The sequence below is a fragment of the Rhinoraja longicauda genome, chromosome 35 (genome assembly GCF_053455715.1).
Source record: "Rhinoraja longicauda isolate Sanriku21f chromosome 35, sRhiLon1.1, whole genome shotgun sequence".
In the NCBI taxonomy this organism is placed as follows: Eukaryota; Metazoa; Chordata; class Chondrichthyes; order Rajiformes; family Arhynchobatidae; genus Rhinoraja; species Rhinoraja longicauda.
Window position 1 is genome coordinate 16,309,978 of NC_135987.1, and position 20,797 is coordinate 16,330,774.

The 20,797-nt window shown below is 46.2% G+C and overlaps 1 protein-coding gene across 7 annotated transcripts in view; it reads right to left on the bottom strand.

Moving 5' to 3' along the window:
- Nucleotides 1-20,797, bottom strand: part of LOC144609897 (ras-GEF domain-containing family member 1A-like) — a 203,909-nt gene that overhangs the window by 56,462 nt on the left and 126,650 nt on the right. For 2 of the 7 annotated variants that reach the window (XM_078428283.1, XM_078428281.1), the window contains 2 exons: nt 16,021-16,201; nt 14,408-14,514 (listed from right to left, as the gene is read on the bottom strand). The exons of 2 other annotated variants lie outside the window; for them this stretch is intronic. In XM_078428283.1, coding sequence (XP_078284409.1) covers nt 14,408-14,446 — 39 coding nt within the window. In that variant the 5' untranslated portion in view covers nt 14,447-14,514; nt 16,021-16,201. Of the gene's footprint in view, nt 1-14,407; nt 14,515-16,020; nt 16,374-16,907; nt 17,058-20,797 lie in introns of those variants that run through there. 3 more of the 7 variants (XM_078428284.1, XM_078428282.1, XM_078428286.1) reach the window with 3 other exon arrangements.

A 20,797-nucleotide genomic window follows, 5' to 3' on the forward strand; every position in this document is an offset into this window, starting at 1 on the left:
TAATGGAGGGCAGCAATTGAGTGCGGAGGTCTTTGAGTGTTGTAGGGCCGTAGGAGTATATGGAGGTGACAAGGGGGTGAAGTCCATGGTGGGAATTGAAAACAATTTGGGACACTGACTTCCTCTAAAGCTCTCGCCTTATCCTCTCACCGCCCCATGACTCTAGAGGTGCTGAAGAGCAAATTGTTTATTTATTCCTTATACTTGACAGGTCAGAGGAAGCTTCAGCAAGTCTGTTATTTATCACTTGCTTGAGGCACTTTCTGCAGCAGATTACAATGCGCACTTGTTTCATCTGACTCCTTCCAGAGATAACATTCCTGCTGGCGTGGAGATTATCTGAGCCCTAGTCTGCACACCTTCACCAACAACTTCCTCTCCTCCCAAACTCCTCTCATGTGGGTATGCAGGGAATGGAGTGATATGAATCATGTGCAGGCTGGCAGAGTTTAGTTTATCTTGGCATCATGTTTGACACAGACATTAAGGGCCAAAGGATCTATCCCTGTGTTGTACAGTTTTATGTTCAATATACCTCCCCCTTCTGCAAGGGCAGGTTCGAGCTGTTCCAGTGGTTCTACATCCAAATGCCAATTTTTCACATAGTCAATGCTTGCACATAATTCAATTGGACACAGCTGACCTGTAGGCCTTGTTCACTGCACTAGAGGGACCACTGGGCAGCCCATGAGAGACCATTTCATTTCACTGGCCTGCCTTGATGCCTTGAAGCTAACTTCAGTAGAGATCTGGAGCCAGACGATGCACCAGGTGCCAGGAATGAATGAGGAATCCCGTTGCCAGTGTTACTGCAGTGGCCGTCAATGGCTTATAGGGCAACTGTCCAGTAATCGGTACAGCCCTTGATTGCTCAGGACCTGGATACGTGGTGGTCCTTGAACCAGTGGGCTTGGGTGATGTTGGACAGGGACTAGTGGGACCACAGGTGTGAGTGCCTTCACTTGTATAACATTATCCTGTCCTGCTAGGCAGATACTGTCCATCTTCCCCAACCTTACTATGGAGGCCATTGTCCCCTTCTAGTCATCGTGTGGCTCTACCCCTACTATAGACAACCTTCCCCTCCTCCACGACAAACATTACTCCTGTGTAGGAAGGAACTGCAGATGCTGGTTTACACCAAAGATAGAAACAAAATGCTGGAGTAACCCAGCGGGACAGGCAGCATCTCTGGATAGAAAGAAAAGGTGACGTTTCCGGTCAAGACCCTTCTAAACATTGCACCTCTTCTGGCGTTACCACTCTCACATAAAGGCCATTTCCCCACTTCCTGATGTGGAGATCCCTCCCCTTTCCCCCAACTACTGACACCTTCCACAATTAGTTTTATTTAAGGCTATATTTCTTGATGATGAGAGCTGAGATAAATGAGCCAGCCAGAGCCAAGATTCCCCTGTCATCCACCATGGTTGGCATCTAACCTCAAAGATCTGCACCATCCAGGCCATGCCCCCTTCTCACTGCGTCCTGGGTATGAGGTACAGAAGCCTGAAGTCCCACACCACCAGGTTCACCTAGCTTCCTACAACTAACAGGTACTGAACCAACCTGCAAAATCTTAATCCTACCTTGACAACAGAACCCAAAGGACCACCTCTTGCACGACCATGGATTTGGCTTTTTTTAATGTTTTGCACTGATGTCCTTTCTTTAGTCTTCTTTCTTATATGAATTTTATGTGTAATTGATGTATAATTTATGTTTTTAAGTGTTGTCTGGATCTATGTGCCTGGGACGCTGCTGCAGGCAAGATGTTTGTTGTACTTATTACTCTCCACACTTCTGCATGTGACAATAAACTTGGCTTGATTTGTGCATATTGACACAATGAGTAGATTTTAGATTTAGAGATACAGCACAGAAACAGGCCCTTTCGGCCCACCGGGTCCGCACCGCCCAGCGATCCCCGCAAACTAACACTATCCTACACCCACTAGGGACATTTTTTACATTTGCCCAGCCAACTAACCTACATACCTGCACGTCTTTGGAGTGTGGGAGGAAACCGAAGATCTCGGAGAAAACCCACGCAGGTCACGGGGAGAACGTACAAACTCCGTACAGACGGTGCCCGTAGTCAGGATCGAACCTGAGTCTCCGGCGCTGCATTCGCTGTAAGGCAGCAACTCTACCGCTGCGCTACCGTGCCGAAACAGTAGAGGCACTGCCTCACAGATCCGGCAGCCTGGTTTCAATCCTAACCTCAGACGCTGTCTGTGTGGAGTTTGCAGGTTCTCCCTGTTGCTGCATTGGATCTCCCCTCCCCACCCCACCCCTCCCCTCCCCTCCCCTCCCCTCCCCTCCCCTCCCCTCCCCTCCCCTCCCTCCTGAAAATCCAGCTTCCACCCACATTCCAAAGATGTGTGTTTGGAGTAGGTTAATTCAGTGTTTCTTAAACTATTTCAGTGTCATTCACCCTTGAATCTTTATCACAACATTTCATTCACCCTCGACTAAATTTTCTTATGTTTTGTGGTAATTTTCGTCTTATTCTCCCTTGTGTATAATTTGTTAAGTCATTCACCCTTCATGCACCCCTCGAGTTTCATTCACCCCAAAATAATTTCATTCACCCTTGGGTGAACCATTCACCAGTTTAAGAAGCACTGGGTTAATTATCCGCTGTAAATTGTGACCAGTGTATAAATGGAAGCTGATAGGAGTTGGGAAAAAAATCACACTTTTTATTTCAAGCAAAAGTTAGTTAACACAATCATCTAACACAATCACAGAATTCCGAGTACCTCTGGTGTCTATTTAAATCTTGGCCATCCTCTGTTGCCATGAGAGCAACAAATGTACCAGTTTTGATCAAAGACGTCTTAACTTGCTACAAAATACAGGAACCAAGTCCAGGTTGTGGTGGAGCAGAATTAGGAGTTACCCCGACCATCTTCAATTACCCTGGGAATTAACCTTTTGGTTTTCAACCCCTACAAATCCAACAGAGAACTAGACCAGGAGAGAAGAACATTGCAGTTTAAAAATAAAACATTAGAATGAAAAGAAATCCGATTATACCAGGAAAAAATGGCTGATTAGATGATCTACTTAGAGCAGAAAGGAAGCCATTCAGCCCATCATATCCATGGCAGCCCTGGGGGAAGCTACCCCATCGGTCCTATCCCCCCCCCCCCTTTATTCCCCTCTATCTCTGCACCGTATTCTCTCTCACACATGGCCTTCAACTCCTCTTTGATTCTTTTAGGCATTAACCTGTGCAAAGCAGTCATTCAAGGCAGCCGATTGAACTCCCTCCATGTCTGTTGGATGAGGGAGGAAAATGTACTACCCCGTGGAATCCCAGGCATCAGGTCATGCAAACTCCACACAGACAGCACCAGCAACCACAGGGTTGAAGAAGGATTTTTCAGGATTCTCCTTAAGGCCTAGAGTCATAGAGTCAACAGCATGGAAACATGCTCTTCGACCCAACATGCCCATGCCGACCAAGATGCCCCATCTACACTAGTATCACCAGTACATGTTTGGCCTATATACCTCTAAACCCTTCCTATTCATGTATCTGTCCAAATGTCTTTTAAATGCTTTTACAGTACCTGCCTGAACTATCTCCAATGGCAGCTCATTCTGTATACTACCCTCCATGTGAAAAAGTTGCCCCTCGGGTTCCTATTAAATCATTCCCCTCTCATCCTAAACTTATGACCTTCGGTTCTTGATTTCCCTTCTCTGGGTAAAAGACCCTGTGCATTCATCCTATCTATTCCCCTCATGACAGTATACAACTCTGTAAGATCAATAGACAATAGACAATAGGTGCAGGAGGAAGCCATTCGGCCCTTCGAGCCAGCACCACCATTCAATGTGATCATGGCTGATCATTCTCAATCAGTACCCCGTTCCTGCCTTCTCCCCATACCCCCTGACTCCGCTATCCTTAAGAGCTCTATCCAGCTCAATAAAGCGGCCCCCTGCCCAATCTCCCCCTGCAGCTCAGGCAATCAAGTCCTACAAAGACTTCCCTCAAGTCCTACCCAGGTTAATGAAGGGGCACCGGTCGGGGAACGAATTGAGCTCGATAGCCCATTGAGCGTTTGCCGGCTTGGGCCTGTACTCACTGGAGTTTAGAAGGATGAGAGGGGGATCTCATAGAAACCTACCATATAATGAAAGGCCTGGATAGAGTGGACGTGGAGAGGATGTTACCCTTGTGCGGGGATTCTAGGACCAGAGCACGCAACCTCAGAATAAAAGGACGTAGCTTTAGGAAAAGGAAATGTGGAGGAATTTCTTTAGCCAGATGGTGGTGAACCTGTGGAGTTCATTGCCAGAGACGGCTGTGCAGACTAAGCCTTTGACACTCATACTAATCAAGAATCTGTTAATCTACGCTTTAAAAATACCCAAAGACTTGGTCTCCACAGGCGGCTGTGGCAAAGATGTCGGGGAGAAGGCAGGAGAATGGGGTTGAGAGGGAAAGATAGATCAGCCTTGTTTGATGGCGGAGGTAGACTCGATGGGCTGAATGGCCTAATTCTGCTCCTATGACAAGAACATATTGACACTTTGGCCGTGCCATTCTACACACTTACAATCACTTTGCAAGCTGTTTGAGATTGTTGCAAATTGCCCAAACAAACCATCACACAAAGTATAGTGCATGCAGATATAGTTATCCTTTGGGTAAAGGGAAGGAAATTATATACTGCTAAACCATTGCAGCTCAATAGAAGGGATTGGAATTATTTTCAAAGCCACTAAAAAAAACATTAAAAAGAGTTTAATATATTATTCCGGATGCCCCAAACAGTTTATTTTTCAATAGGCAGTCAATTATTGGTGACACTTTAATGTTGCTGCAGTATGTTGAGGACTTCACCTTTAACAATAACAACATGCATCATTAATGCAGAGATGATGGAGTTTATGTAGTCTGTGCACCATTTTTCTCAGCGCATTTTTTAACAGCCAGCATTATTTCTGGTAACAGGTCTGGCTATCATCTTCATGCTGAAAAGCAATTAGCCTTTTCTCTAGGCAGCTGCCGCCTCCAACTTATTATTTTTGAATTTTTGTCAAAATTAATGCAAAAAAACTTTGCCGGAAGAGGTTTGTGCAAGCAGCTACCACAGTAAATATTTCCCTTTACATAGCTCCAATAATGCAGTAAAACCTTCCAAGATACCGAGATACATAGGGAGCCGTTAGAGCAAAGCCTTGGCCAAAGAGGAGGAACTTTTGGAGATAGACACAAAATGCTGGAGTAACTCAGCGGGACAGGCAGCATCTCAGGAGAGAAGGAATGGGTGACGTTTCGGGTCGAGACTCTTCTTCAGACTGAGAGTCAGGGGAGAGGGAGTCTAGTGTCTTACAAGAGACAGAGAGATGGTTGTTTAGGGAGGGAGTTCCAGAGTTTTGGACCTTGGCAAAGCCTTTGAATTCAGGATGTTCAGAAGGCCTGGACTGGATGAGAGAATGTACTGTACATCGGAGGGTTGAAGGTGTGGAGGAGGTGGCAGATATAGGGAGAGACGATGACATTGGGGAATTTGAAGATCAAGGTTGCCAGAGTTACTGTCAGAGCAAGAGTCGACTGGGACCCAATATCTGTGGTGTGTCGAAAGGAACTGCAGACGCTGGTTTAAACCGAAGTTAGACACAAAAAGCTGAAGTAACTCAGTGTGAAGAAGGGTCCCGACCCGAAACGTCACCTATTCCTTTTCTCCAGAGATGCTGTCTGTCCCGCTGAGTTACTCCAGCTTTTTGTATCTACCCAATATCTGTCACCTGGCTCAGGAGTCTTGGGTGAACCGGATTTGGTGACAGATGAGGTACAGGCAGCAGACATTTCAATAACTTATGAAGAGTAGGAGGTGAGCCAGGAGTGTACTGAAAGTCACATTTGGCAACCAACCAAATGTCTATGGTCTGTGCAGTAGAACAAAGAGGTTGCATTTATATAACACCTTGATGCATCTCTTAGAAATGTCCCACATCCTTCAAATACATGGCCTTTACCAGTACATACATTTCATACCTTTCCTGTTGCCCAACCAAATTAGATGCCATTTTTAAAGAACTCATAAATAGCTGTGGGATAATTGATTGGTCAATCTCCCTCAGGCGTTGTAACTTGAAGAGGACATTGTGCCAACACACAGCTCCTCACATTGGGCCACAGGATTCTTCAAATACAAGGTGAAGAAGGGAGGGGAGTCCAGAGCTGACTATCTTGGCACATTTCACTGGGCACCTGTCATAATCTCAATACATCCCAAACTATTTCACAGCCCATCAATTACTCTTGGGAACTTGTCACTGCTGGATTGTATATAGACTTTGGTCGACTGAGGAAAAGGGTGTTTGAAGATCAAGACCTCAGACCTAGAACAAATGAAATGGTCCACAGAGCAAAGTGATCTCTGTCATAGGAGCAGAATTAGGCCATTCGGCCCTTCAATTCTACTCCACCATTCAATCATGGCTGATCTATCTTTTCCTCTCAACCCCAATCTCCTACCTTCTTCCCCTAACCTTTGATACCCTTACTAATCAAGAACCAGCCAATCTCCGCTTTAAAAATACCCAATGATTTGGCCTCCACCACCGTCTGTGGCAATGAATGCCACATATTCACCACCCTCCTACTAAAGAAATTCCTCTTTAACTCCTTTCTAAAGGTACCATTTCTAAAGGTACATCCTTTCTAAAGGTACATCCTTTTATTCTGAGGCTATGCCCTCTGGTTGTAGAATCTTCCACTAGTGGAAATAACTTCTCCACATCCACTCCACCCTGACCTCTTATATGCTTCGAAGACCTGGTCTAAGAACTGACAGTAGGCATCTCAAAGCACTTAGAAAATATTCCATAACGTTGCCTCCACAAAATCCCTTCTGGTTCAATAAAGGAGAGTAAACCTGCATCTGGGCAGGTCACACCATCTGCATGTGTGACACCAGCTTTCCTAAACAGACACTTCATTCTAAACTCTGTCTCAGGAAGAGAAGAGAAGAAAAACAGAGAAAAAGATTCAAGAATGTACTCAAAGGCATCTGAATGGCATTTAGTGAAGATGGGTGATGCAGCTGGTAGAGATGCTGCCTCACAGTCCCAGAGGATTACTTTAGAGATACAGCGCAGAAACACGCCCTTCGGCCGATCAAGTCCGCGCTGACCAGCGCTAACCCCATACACTAACACAAGGGACAATTTACAATTTGTACTGAAACCAAATAACCTACAAACCTGCACGTCTTTGGAATATGGGAGGAAATTGGGACACCCGGAGAAAACCCACGCAGTCACATGGAGAACGTACAAACTCCGTACAGACAGCGAGTGTAGTCAGGATCGAACCCGGGTCAGGCTGCACCACCGGACCTGAGCTCAATTCTGACCTCGATGCTGTCTGTGTCCCATGGGTTTATTCCTGGTTCTCCAGTTTCTTCCCAGATCCCCAAAATGTGCAAGATGGTAGATTAGTTGGCCACTGTAAATTGCACCTAGTGTGTTGTTGAATGATAGAATCTGTGGGATCTTGAAATAATGAGGAGAATAAAATGTGTTAGTGTGGGATTGGTGTAAAACCTTATAGAGACACAGTTAGGGTGGATAGTCACCGTCTTTTTCCAAGGTTAGGGAAGTTTAAAACTAGATGATGTGTTTAAAATGAGAGGGACGAGAATGATAGGAAATCTGAAGGAAAGGTGTTTCACCCAGACGGAGATGGGCATCTGGAACAGAGGAGGTGGGAGATGCGTAGATTCACAGCTTTAAAAAAAAGCATTTGGACAGGTACATGATAGGAAATAAATAGAGGGATAAGGGCTAAATACAGAAAAATGGGATTAGCATCAATAGGCATTCTGGTTAGCAAAGGTGAGATGGGGCAAATGGCCTCCATTTGTGTTGTACAACTTTGATTCTATGATATTGACACGATGGGCTGAATGGCCTTCATGTGCCGTAAATTACGTGCACTCGCACCCACCCCCACATAAAACATCTCTCCAGAACACACACACACAATCACACCCACACGCACACGCGATGAATCAAGAGGCAGCAGGCAGCTCCAGAGACTAGGCTGATTAACAGCAGAGGGAATTTTATTTCCATATTCGGCTGGTTGGGAGTGAGACAGGCGCGTATTTAGGAGTGGGAGAAATGCTTGAAAACCGTGCTGCATTTTGAAAAATTACAAGCCAGAATTCAAGGATTTCTGTGCGGATCTACATGAAAATTAGACTGCAGAAAGGGAGATAACTGGCATGTGAGCTTGGAAATCTCGATTGTTAATCCAAACTGGTTGTTGTTGGTGCTGCCATACAGGAATGTTTTGATTGCAAGCCAAGGTCTACTAATACTCCTCTGTATGGAGCCATGGCATCATATCAAAGACAGATAATTTTAAAGGGATAAACCATCATATTTTGTACCCACTGTAAACTCCAGGTCATCCAGAACCCATATACTAACTGAATCCCATATCAACCGAGCAAAGGCTAGATTTTATAACTCTCATCCTTGTGTTCAAATACCTCAGGGACCTCATTCCTCCATAGATGTGTAACCTCCTCCAGCTCTACAACCTTTGCAAAGTCCTCCCCCTCTAGGTATGGCCACATGAACGTTATCAACCCAGCACTGATAGTCAGGTCTACGTTTACTCATGCCTTGGGCACCAGCATTCCACCCCTCCACCTCTCCAACTCCGTATCCAGGGATGAGGTTCCTGGTTTCTAGATTAGTACGGGTGTCAGGGGTCATGGGGAGAAGGCAGAAGAATGGGGTTGTGAGGGGAAGATGGATCAGCCATGATTGAATGGCGGAGTAGGCTTGATGGGCCTAATTCTGCTCTGAGAACTTATGAACTTATGAACTTGTTACAAAGTGTGGCTCAGAGCCAACGGTTTGTCTTCCTGTGGATATCCTTGGGATGCTGCATACATAAAGAGAAAGCAAAGTGGAGGAACATTGGGAAATCCAGGGCTCAAGGTCGAGCTCTCTGAAGACATGACTCTCAGGGTCAAACCAAAGGAGACTGGAAGCACAAAGTGCTGGAGTAACTCAGTGGGCCAGGCAGCATCTTGGGAGGACATGGATAGGTGATGTTTCTGGTCGGGAGCCTTCTTCAGATTGGAGAAGGGTCTCAACCCGAAATTACACCTATCCTCCACAGGTGTTGCCTGACCCGCTGAGTTACTCCAGCTCTTTGTAGGGCTTTGTTTTGTACACCAGCATCCACAGTTCCTTGAGGCCCATCAATGGAATTTGGGGATGTAAGAGAGACAAATTTGGAGGGCCGGAAATTTCACAGAAGTTCGTGGAGCTGGAGGCAGTTACAGACAGGAACCACAAGAAAACCACAGAGCCTGAAATTGCACAACGATGAACCTTTCACCGGTAAACAATTCCTGACATTGACTTGAGTGGGTGGGATCAATTAACCGTCCCCATATGTTAACTCCCACACAAGACAATAACTAGAATTAACATTTCACCCTCACTGATGCTGGTTCCCGAAAGAACAAGATTCAAGATAATCCTCCAACAGGGGACACCTGCCTCCACCAGTGACGGGCTCAGCATTGCCAGGCTTTATCTTTGAAGAGAGGGTAAAGTCACAATGAAGCCCCCTCAGACTGTCAGAACAAAGAGCACATTCCTTGACTGCCATCAACCAACGTCAATAATCCCCCCCCCCCCACAGTTCATCATAGAGTTGGGACTTCCTGATGACATTGAAGGAGGCCATTATAGACAATAGACAATAGACAATAGGGGCAGGAGGAGGCCATTCGGCCCTTCGAGCCAGCACCGCCATTCAATGTGATCATGGCTGATCATTCCAACCACTAAGACCATCATGGAGCCATCCCATTTCCCCACTCATTTTCCATTTCCCCAACCTTTTCACCCCACAATCTCACCACCAAACCCCTCTCCCCCAGATTCTACCACTGAGCAACCCCTCACCTCTTTAGGGTGTGGAAGGAGAGAGGAATGCACAGGGGCGATCACTTCATCACAAGAATTACGTGCAAACTCCACACAGAAAAAAACAACAGTTCAGTCTGAAGAAGGGTCTCGACCCAAAACATCACCTATTCCTTTTCTTCAGAGATGTTGCCTGACCCGCTGAGTTACTCCAGCATTTTGTGACTATCTTCAGTGTGAACCAGCATCTGCAGTTCCTTCTGACAGAGTTAAGAATGAACCCAGGTCTCACAACCTGGAGGACATGAGGGAGGCAGCTCAAGTAATTGTGCAGGACTGGCATGGATTGGCTGCAGTACATATTCACGAGGATAAAGACTCTGCCAATTCCAGCTCTCGCAAGCTAATGAAATTGAATTTATAGCATAATGTTGGTCCCTTTAGCCCAACTAGTCCATCCTTGCTTTCCAATTCCTCCATGGGACTTCTTCCTTTCACCTTATCATCCTCCAGAGGGTGATGGAAATGGCTCCTCTAGTTCCAGCCTCAGGATTAACTGTTTGAGCATAGTTGGCCAAACACTGGATGTTCTATAGAACCTCTACAGGTGTGCGATGTGGAGCACACTGCATCAGGGCCTAGTTTCGGGAATTTGAAAGCTCAAGAATGAAGTAGGCTGGATAAAGTGAAGAACATTGTCCAGTCCATCATGGGTACTAATCTTCCCACCACCAAGGGGATCTACAGATAGCACTGCCTCAGGAAGACAGCTAATAACATCAAAGACCCACACATTCCTGACCACACTTTTGAATCACTGCGGCCATCAGGAGGAATGGCCTGAAGGTACCGGCGCTACAGATCCATTGCCTCCAGGTTCAAGAGCAGCTTCTTCCGGTCAACTACCAGGCTCTTGAATCGCCCACCACAACCCTAACCAGACCCCTACCTCAGCATCGAATTAATAAGGAACGCGCACTGGTAAGATTGCACTGTGTACTTTGGCTGGTACAATCACGGTCGGTTTATCTAGAACAACCGATAATTTATTGTATATTTATTTATTGTTATGTTGCATTTAATGTGGCTGTAAATCAGCAGTAAATAAGAAATTCATTGTTCCGGTCCTGGTTTATATGGCAATTAAACATTCATGACTTGACACTCGACTCTGGAATTCCTTATCTCAATATATCTTTTTTTCTAGCTCTATGTGATATAAAAGCAAACTCTTTGTCATCTGCATATCATCACTGTACATAGCACCATGTCAATTTTTTATCTGTAATCTTTTGTGAAGGTTCAATCCTCGGATGAGTGTATGAGCAGAGACGAATCAGAATGGGAGTTTAGGCAAATGCTTAGAAATTGACTAAATTCTAATGGCATTGGAGAGCTTGGATGAAAGAATGATGGTTGTCCTCGGCCACAGACAGTGTCTGCACCCACATAATTTCAAAATATAATGTTATACACAATACAATATTCAAGATATAAAGACATTTCTTCACCTACATGGCAGTAAGTCTTTGGAATTCTCCATCAAAGAAGCCTGTGAAGTTTCAGTCATTAAGTGTGTTCAAGGCAACATTTTCTCTATGACCCCATGACAAATATTTTTAAATATTAAGGGAAACAAGGGGTATGGGGTGGGTGCAGGAGAATGGTACGGAGGTAAAATGATTAGCCGTGAATAGTACACTGTGCATGTAGGGCCAAATGGTGCATTTTTGCTACCTATTTTTATAACGTCATAGAGTCATACAACATGGAAACAGGTCCAAATTGCCATGCTGCCAACCAGGATGCCCCATCTAAGCTGGTCCCATTTGCCTGCATTTGACCCATATCCTTCTAAACCTTTCCAATTCATGTACCTGTCCAAATGGCCCCTAAATGTTGTTATTGTACCCACCTCAAGTACTTCCTCAAGCAGCTGATTTCATACACAAACCACCTTCTGCATGAGAATGTAGAAGCAAAGAACTGCAGATGCTGGTTAATAAACAAAAAAGACACAAAGTGCTGGAGTAACTCAGCAGGTAAGGCAGCATCTCTGGAGAACATGCAAAGGTGACGTTTCGGGTCGGAACTGTTATTCAGACTGGCTTTGGCCCTCTGTGTGAAAATGTTGTTCTTATGCGTGGAGCCTTGGGATATTCTTGGGCACCACATAAACTGAAAGTGTTTCGGATTTTGTTGCTGTTTATGTCCCTCCCACTCTGCTTCACCTCATCTCAGCAACATTACACTCCGTTCCTGCTTTCCTCGTTTACTCCTCCAGCTTCCTCACAGTTGCTTCAACCACCAAGCGAGAGTAAACACTCCACCCCAGAGATCAGTGAGGTGGTGTAACAAGAGCCTTGCTACCTAATGAGTCCTGACCACCCCGGTTGGATCTGGGGGAGTGATGTACATAAAACACTCTGAAGAGACATTTAGGTGTGGAACCAGGTCATGTTGTGCTTGTTCAGTACTTTGTCCAGGCCAGGGTGTTTTGCTTATTAATACCCAGTTTCCTCTGTTCTTGATCAATATTTGCTGTCTCAACTTTAAACAGACCAATAACATGTTTGAAATTTTAAATTTGTGGTGATGATCAGGTCGGGTGCAGAAAATGTGTGCCTTCCATCACATTCAGAGTCTGTGGAGTTAGGAGGGGTTTTAATTCAAAGCCAAGAAGGTCTCCTGTGGGTAGACACAAAGTGCTGGAGTAACTCAGCAGGTCAGGCAGCATGAGGATAGACACAAAATGCTGGAGTAACTCAGCATGGCAGGCAGCATCTCAGGAGAGAAGGAACAGGTGATGTTCCGCGTCAGAACGACACGGTGGAGCAGCGGTAGAGTTGCTGCCTTACAGCGAATGCAGCGCCGGAGACTCAGGTTCGATCCTGACTACGGGCGCCGTCTGTACGGAGTTTGTACGTTCTTCCCGTGACCTGCGTGGGTTTTCTCCGAGATCTTCGGTTTCCTCCCACACTCCAAAGATGTCCAGGTATGTAGGTTAATTGGCTGGGCAAATGTAAAAATTGTCCCTAGGGTGTGCAGGTTAGCGTTAATGTGTGGGGATCGCTGGGCGGCGCGGACCCCGATGGGCCGAAGGGCCTGTTTCCGCGCTGTATCTCTAAATCTAAAAAAAAATCTAAAAAGAACCCTTCCCCAGAGGGGTAACAAGACTGACCAACTCACTATTCACTGGGAGAGGCCCTGATGAGTTCCTTATTAAAGCAAAAGACAAACTGTAGGAAATCTGAAATACAAGCAGACAGCAGTGGAGATACCCAGCAGGCCAGGCAGCATCTGCAGAGAAAGGAAAACAGGCTGAAATTACAACTCTATTCTCTCTCTGCAGATGCTGCCCGATCAACTATTACCAGCAGATTCTGTTTTAGCTTCAGATTTGAAAGCAATATTTTTCTTGAATACCATGTTGGATATAATAGTTTTAATCAGTTTGAAGTACCAGTTATTGTTGTGCTGGCATACATGGGGACCATTGGCTGCTGAGGAGATGGCAGTGATTAATCAGCAAAACTGTTTCAATAAGTCAACCGACCTTCACATCCAGAGCTGTTGTAAAGCAAAACTGCCTATGAATGATTTCATGCCCCTCCCTCCACCGTGACTAGTTCATGCGGCAGATAGGATGTACAATTCCAGATCCTCCGGATTTCCCCATGGTCACTGTTATCAGCTAGCATACTGACACCGGTCTGCTTGGGGACTGGACATGTCCGATAGCTTCAAAGGAGTACATGACTCATTGACAACCCATGATCTTCCCGAAGACCAGCATGGACCCAGAATCCTCTCCCTAACACCAATAGAGTCCTAGAATCCCCCCCCCCCCCCCCAACACCAACCTGAAACCCAGAATCTTTCCAAGACTCGCAAGGTCTCAGTTATTCATCTCCAAGAACATTGGACACTGGAATCTCTCTCCCGAGATCGGCAGTGTCTCCGATACCCAACTCCAGCACCACACAGACTGGAAGCTTTCCCTCAAATATCAAACCAGTCCAGAATCTTTCACCCCAAGACGTGAAGCGACTGGAATATTTTTCCAAACACCACCAGAGTCCATAATCTTCCCCACCAAAACCAGGAGAGGCCTGCCGCCACTCTCCCACGGCCAGCAGTCCATATTCTTCCTCCAAGACCTGGATACTCTCTCACAAGAGCAGCAGAGACAATAATCTTTCCTCCGAAACCAGCAGATTCCTGGAATCTCTCCTTTAACATGAGCAGAGTCTTTGAATTTCTCTCCGAACAGCAGCAGATTCACAGTCACTCCAATATAAGAAGAGTCTCAGATCTTGATTCTCTTGCTGGATTCTTCCCCAAGACCAGCAGAGACCCGAACACCTCTTCCCCTCAAGGCCAGCCGATCACGGCAAACCTCCCGCTGGGAGAGGTGGTGGGCTGATGCCGTGCCCTGTCCAAGCACCACCGGGCAGACAGACAAGACGAAAGCACCTACCTGAGCAGCTGCAGCTCCAGCTAAACCCCCAGCTGCCATGCCGGCCCGACATGGGATGGCCGCCCATTCACATGAGGACAATCAGCCACTCTGCACATGCGAGCTGTCTGTTAAATAAAGGCGCAGGGATCACCATGTCTAACACCGGCCAAACTGGGATCATCCACGCAAGCACAAGCACCCAGGTGTGGATCCGTCCAGATCACAACGCCAAGGACAGGGAATGTTTATATAACATAAGTGACATATTTTTATTTTGCAGGGAATTGCTCAGATGCCTGGCAGCTCCTTCCTCCTCTCATGCTCAAATGGGAACTCTTGCATGTCCAGAGATCAACCTGTTGTCTGATTTGTGTATGTGTGTGTGTGTGTGTGTATGTGTGTGTGAGTGTGTGTGTGTGTGTGTGTGTGTGTGAGTGTGTGAGTGTGAGTGTGTGTGCGTGTGTGTGTGAGTGTGTGTGTGTGTGTGTGTGTGTGTGTGTGTGTGTGAGTGTGTGTGTGTGAGTGTGTGAGTGTGTGTGTGAGTGTGTGTTTGTGTGTGTGTGTGTGTGTGTGTGTGAGTATGTGTGTGTGTGTGTGAGTGTGTGAGTGTGTGTGCGTGTGTGCGTGTGTGCGTGTGTGTGTGAGTGAGTGTATGTATGTATGGGTGTATGTATGTATGTGTAAGGACATATCTGTGTGTGTGAGTGTATGTGTGTGTGTGTGTATGTGTGAGTGTGTGTGTATGCGCGTATGTGTGGGTGAGTGTATGTTTATGTACTGTATGTATGTGTGTGTATGTATGTATGTGTATGTGAATGTGTATGTGTGTATATGTGAGTGTGTGTGTATATATGTATGTGTATGTGTGTGTGTGTATGTTTATGTACTGTATGTATGTGTATGCATGTATGTATGTGTATGTATGTACGTGTATGTGAATGTGTGTATATGTGAGTGTGTGTGTGTATGTGTATGTGTGAGTGTGTATGTGTGAGTGTGTGTGTGTGTATGTGTGTGTGTGTGTGTGTGTGAGTGTGTGTGTATGTGTGAGTGTGTATGTGTGAGTGTGTGTATGTATGTATATGTGAATGTGTATGTGTGTATGTGTGAGTGTGTATGTGAATGTGAATGTGTGTATATGCGAGTGTGTGTGTATGTATGTGTGAGTGTATGTATGTGTGTGAGTGTGTATGTGAGTTAGTGTGTGTATGTGAATGTATGTATATGTGAGTGTGTGTGGGGTGTGTGTGTGTGAGTGTGTATATGTGTGTGTGAGTGTGTGTGCGTGCGCTTTGCAAATCCCCTGGGTACAGGGGGGCACCAGGGGAGTTGCCCCTTCCTTGTGGGTCTGGACTCACCCCACACATCAGGTGACGGGGAGCTGCCGGAGACCTCTGCAATCCTCACCGAAGCGCATCTGCGGTGGGGTTTAGCATTGAATCACACACGCACACCACACCGCACACCACATTGCACTACATATACGCACACAAATAATTAAACAATTGCCTATAAATAACAAGCAGCACACAGACCTGAAAGGGGGGGGGGGGGGGGGGGACAAAAATAAAAGATCCAGCAGATGCACAGGGTCAGTTGCAAAGTTTAATCAGATCAGCGGCAGGTCTCACCTGAAGCAGCGGTTCATGGAGCAAGTGGCTCACAGTCCAGGTGGTCCAACAGCAGCCGGGGGGGGTTGGGGGGTCAGTACCCCGAGAGTCGCATCAACAGAGGACTTGCTCGCACTTTGAGCCTGAGCGGGGGTTGCGTTTCACTCGCTCGCCTTTCAGATCCTCGCAATCAAAGTGCATTCTTGCACATGCAAAGGGAGAGAGAGGGAGAGAGAGAGAGTGAGAAGAGAGAAGAGAGAGAAGAGAGAGAAGAGAGAGAGAGAGAGAGAGAGAGAGAGAGAGAGAGAGAGAGAGAGAGGATGTAAATAAATAAGCCGCGCTCGGGTTTAGCACGACAGCTACAGCCCACATGCCGAGCCCCGGCGTGTTGTATCTCCCCAGATAACAAACCCACACATCAACGCCTCGCACATCCAGCCGCCTTCCCTTCTACCTGGGTTATTCCTCTCTCTCCTTCACTCTCTCTCTCCTTCCCTCTCTCTCTCCCCTTCCCTCTCTCTCTCCTTCCCTCTCCCTCTCTCTCTGGCTGCTCCACTGCAAAAGCCCCTGAATCTCTGAATCTGAAGAAGACGATGAGCCGGAGAAGGGTCAAGTCAAGTCAATTTTATTTGTATAGCACATTTAAAAACAACCCACGTTGACCAAAGTGCTGTACATCTGATTAGGTACTAAGGAAAAAAATGAAACATACAGTGGCACGCAAACATAACAGCAACAGTATGAGGGTCTCGACCCTATTCCTTTTCTCCAGAGATGCTCTGTTACTCCAGCTTTTTGTGTCTACCCCTGAATCTCCCCCCTCCCCCTTCCCCCCGTGCCACTGCCTGGGAGAGACTTGTCTCTATCTCCCACCAGTCTTCTCCCCCCATTGATTGCCTTCCTTGTACCTTGTCCGCAGAAACACCTCTTGTTTTGGCACAGATAAATTCCAGCGCTAAATCCTGGGCATGCTCCTTGCCTTTATGTTGGCCATCCTCGCTGACTCTAATCAGCCCTTTCTTGCTCACAATCCTCCCCACCAAATCCTGTTCTCTATATTTTTTACCCATCTTCACTTCGCATTAGCTTTAAGCTCCATTCAATCCAAATTTGGGACTCAGGTTAGGGAGCATCTTCAAATGATTTCAAATGCCTCCCGAAGTCACAACATGTGAGAGAATTCATTGCTTCTTCTTATCTCTAATTCAAAAACGAATCAATCCGGATTTATTCTTCAATTCTATCACAGAGTTAAACAATCCTTTCACTGGGACTTCACTGGCCATTAAGCACACTCGTTTATTCTTGACACTTTCTCATCAATCTTTCCCACATTCTACCGCTCACATACACACCCAGGGCAATTTACAGTGGACAATTAACCTACCAATCCACACGTATCTGGGTTGTGGAATAACCCAGTCAGGAGGAAATCCAGGATTATGTATTGTGTAATCATGTATTGTCTTTCCGCTGACTGGTTAGCACGCAACAAAAGCTTTTCACTTTACCTGTGGCAATAAACTAAAATAAATTGACATTTCTGGATTTGAGGATTGAACCAGGTCAGTGGAAGGCAGTGATTCTCTGGCCACGCCATTGTGCCTCCTTAGATTATGACAAACTTGGAATATAGAGGTGAACTTTTCCCATTTATCTTGCCACACTGATTCACAATTTTAATCCCTCTTCTGACTGCTGCCATCGGGCAGGAGGTACAGAAGCTTGTAGTCACACACCACCAGGGTTCAGGAACAGCTACTTAACCACAACGATCAGGTTATTGAACCGACTCACAGAATCCTAACCCTCCCTCAACAATGGAACACTATGCACCTCTTGTACGATTTTGGACGTGTTTCTTTCAACGAATTACATATTGCACTGATATCTTGTTCACCGCCACCCCCTGGCAGGCACCCAAAACCCTCTGTGTACAAACCTTGACCTACACATCACCTTCACACTTTGCCCATGCCACTTTTAAGCTATTCCCTCTATACTTTGATGCTTCCACCTAGGGAGTGTGTACCCTATCTATGCCTCTCATATGAAAGTCCTGGGATGGCAGGACTTTCATATGAAGAAAGACTGGATAGACTCGGCTTGTACTCGCTAGGTGGGATCTTATAGAAACTTACAAAATTCTTAAGGGGTTGGACAGGCTAGATGCAGGAAGATTGTTCCCGATGTTGGGGAAGTCCAGAACAAGGGGTCACAGTTTAAGGATAAGGGGGAAGTCTTTTAGGACCGAGATGAGAACGTTTTTTTTCACACAGAGAGTGGTGAATCTGTGGAATTCTCTGCCACAGAAGGTAGTTGAGGCCAGTTCATTGGCTATATTTAAGAGGGAGTTAGATGTGGCTCTTGTGGCTAAAGGGATCAGGGGGCATGGAGAGAAGGCAGGTACGGGATACTGAGTTGGATGATCAGCCATGATCATATTGAATGGCGGTGCAGGCTCGAAGGGCCGAATGGCCTACTCCTGCACCTATTTTCTATGTTTCTATGTTTCTATTTTATGTACTTCTCTCAGTTATCACCGATAAGCTCACACTAATGCTCCAATTCAAAAGAGACACACAGCACGCAAACAGGTGGTTCAGCCCAACTTGTCCATGCAAACAAAAATGCCCCATATACACTAATCACACCTGCATGTGTTTGGCCTATATCCCCCTCAACCTTTCCGATCTATGTACCTGTCCAAGTGTCTTTGAAATGTTGCTATAGTAATGTCCCTTAGGGCACCTTCTACATATCGAATCACTCTGATGTGGCAAACTGAAGGTGCTTTAGTGCACAGCATTTTATTCACAAAATGCTGGAGTAACTCAGCAGGTCAGGCAGCATCTCAGGAGAGAAGGAATGGGTGACGTTTCGGGTCGAGATCCTTCTTCAGTCTGAAGAAGGGTCTCGACCCGAAACATCACCCATTCCTTCTCTCCCGAGATGCTGACTAACCTGCTGAGTTACTCCAGCATTTTGTGAATAAATCGATTTGTACCAGCATCTGCAGTTATTTTCTTATACTACTTAGTGCACAGCATGATCCCAATAAACAACCACCCAGCCAATGTGCAGCTGCCAGGCTTTGTGGCAACACTGGTCGATGTGTGAACTTAAAGCAAACAACATTAAACCAGGAGAACCAAATAACACTGACGGCCCACCAATAATCTACAAGGACTGATCTTTTTACAACAATCTAGGGGATGGTTAATATTCACCTCATCTACAGGGACAGGGCTCCTGCAGAACCTTCAACAACACAATTCTGCATTAATACGTTGGCCCATATTCCAGGCATATGTTCCTGATTTGGAGATTGAACCCATAATCTTCAGCAGCTTGAAACTTATTAGATCTATGACAGATGAGGAAATGAAATTCCCCTGGATAATGAAGCTTATATTCTTCTCTACTGGCCCATTGATTAAGAGATTCTGAAGATGGTTGAAGGATCTGATAGAGAGAAACTGTCAGATGTGAACCTATCTGATGGTGCTGACCACTTAACTGCTAAAGCCTGATCCAATATCTGATTAGCTTGTAACCAATCCCTATCGTAACTCTGTTCACGCAAGGAGATAGACACAAAATGCTGGAGTAACTCAACGGAACAGGCAGCATCTCTGGATGGAAAGAATGGGTGACGTTAAGGGTCGAGTCCCTGCTTCAGACTCTACCCGAAACGTCACCCATTCCTTCTCTCCAGAGATGCTGTCTGTCCCGCTGAGTTACTCCAGCATTTTGTGACTATCTTCGATGTAAACCAGCTGTGCTGTCAATAATACATCTTTCTATATATAATGCCACAGTGACACCTTTTAGCACTGACTCCATCAGCTCTCTCTCATTCCTGGGCATGCACCCTGAACACTAAACTGAGCACCATGTAGATGCACTGTAGTTAGAGGAACACGCAGCTCAAAGTTGTTTAAAATCAGGTGAGCAGTGGAAACCTGGTTTAACACCAACATAAACACCAACGAGGAAGTATAAGAAAATAACTGCAGATGCTGGTACAAATCGAAGGTATTTATTTCACAAAATGCTGGAGTAACTCAGCAGGTCAGGCAGCATCTCGGGAGAGAAGGAATGGGTGACGTTTCGGGTCGAGACCCTTCTTCAGACTGATGTCAGGGGGGCGGGACAAAGGAAGGATATAGGTGGGGACAGGAAGATAGAGGGAGATCTGGGAAGGAGGAGGGGAAGGGAGGGACAGAGGAACTATCTAAAGTTGGAGAAGTCGATGTTCATACCACTGGGCTGCAAACTGCCCAGGCGAAATATGAGGTGCTGTTCCTCCAATTTCCGGCGGGCCTCACTATGGCACTGGAGGAGGCCCATGACAGAAAGGTCAGACTGGGAATGGGAGGGGGAGTTGAAGTGCCCGGCCACCGGGAGATCAGTTTGGTCAATGCGGACCGAGCGCAGGTGTTCAGCGAAGCGATCGCCGAGCCTGCGCTTGGTTTCGCCGATGTAAATAAGTTGACATCTGGAGCAGCGGGATGCAATAGATGAGGTTGGAGGAGGTGCAGGTGAATCTCTGTATCACCTGGAAAGACTGTTTGGGTCCTTGGATGGAGTTGAGGGGGGAGGTAAAGGGACAGGTGTTGCATCTCGTGCGGTTGCAGGGGAAAGTGCCCAGGGTTGGGGTTCCTTCTCTCCTGTGATGCTGCCTGACCTGCTGAGTTACTCCAGCATTTTGTGAAATAAATACCAACGAGGAAGTGTCGGGCTAAATGGCATCTTCTGTGCTGCCAATTTGGTGTGAATATTCCCAGTTACGGCT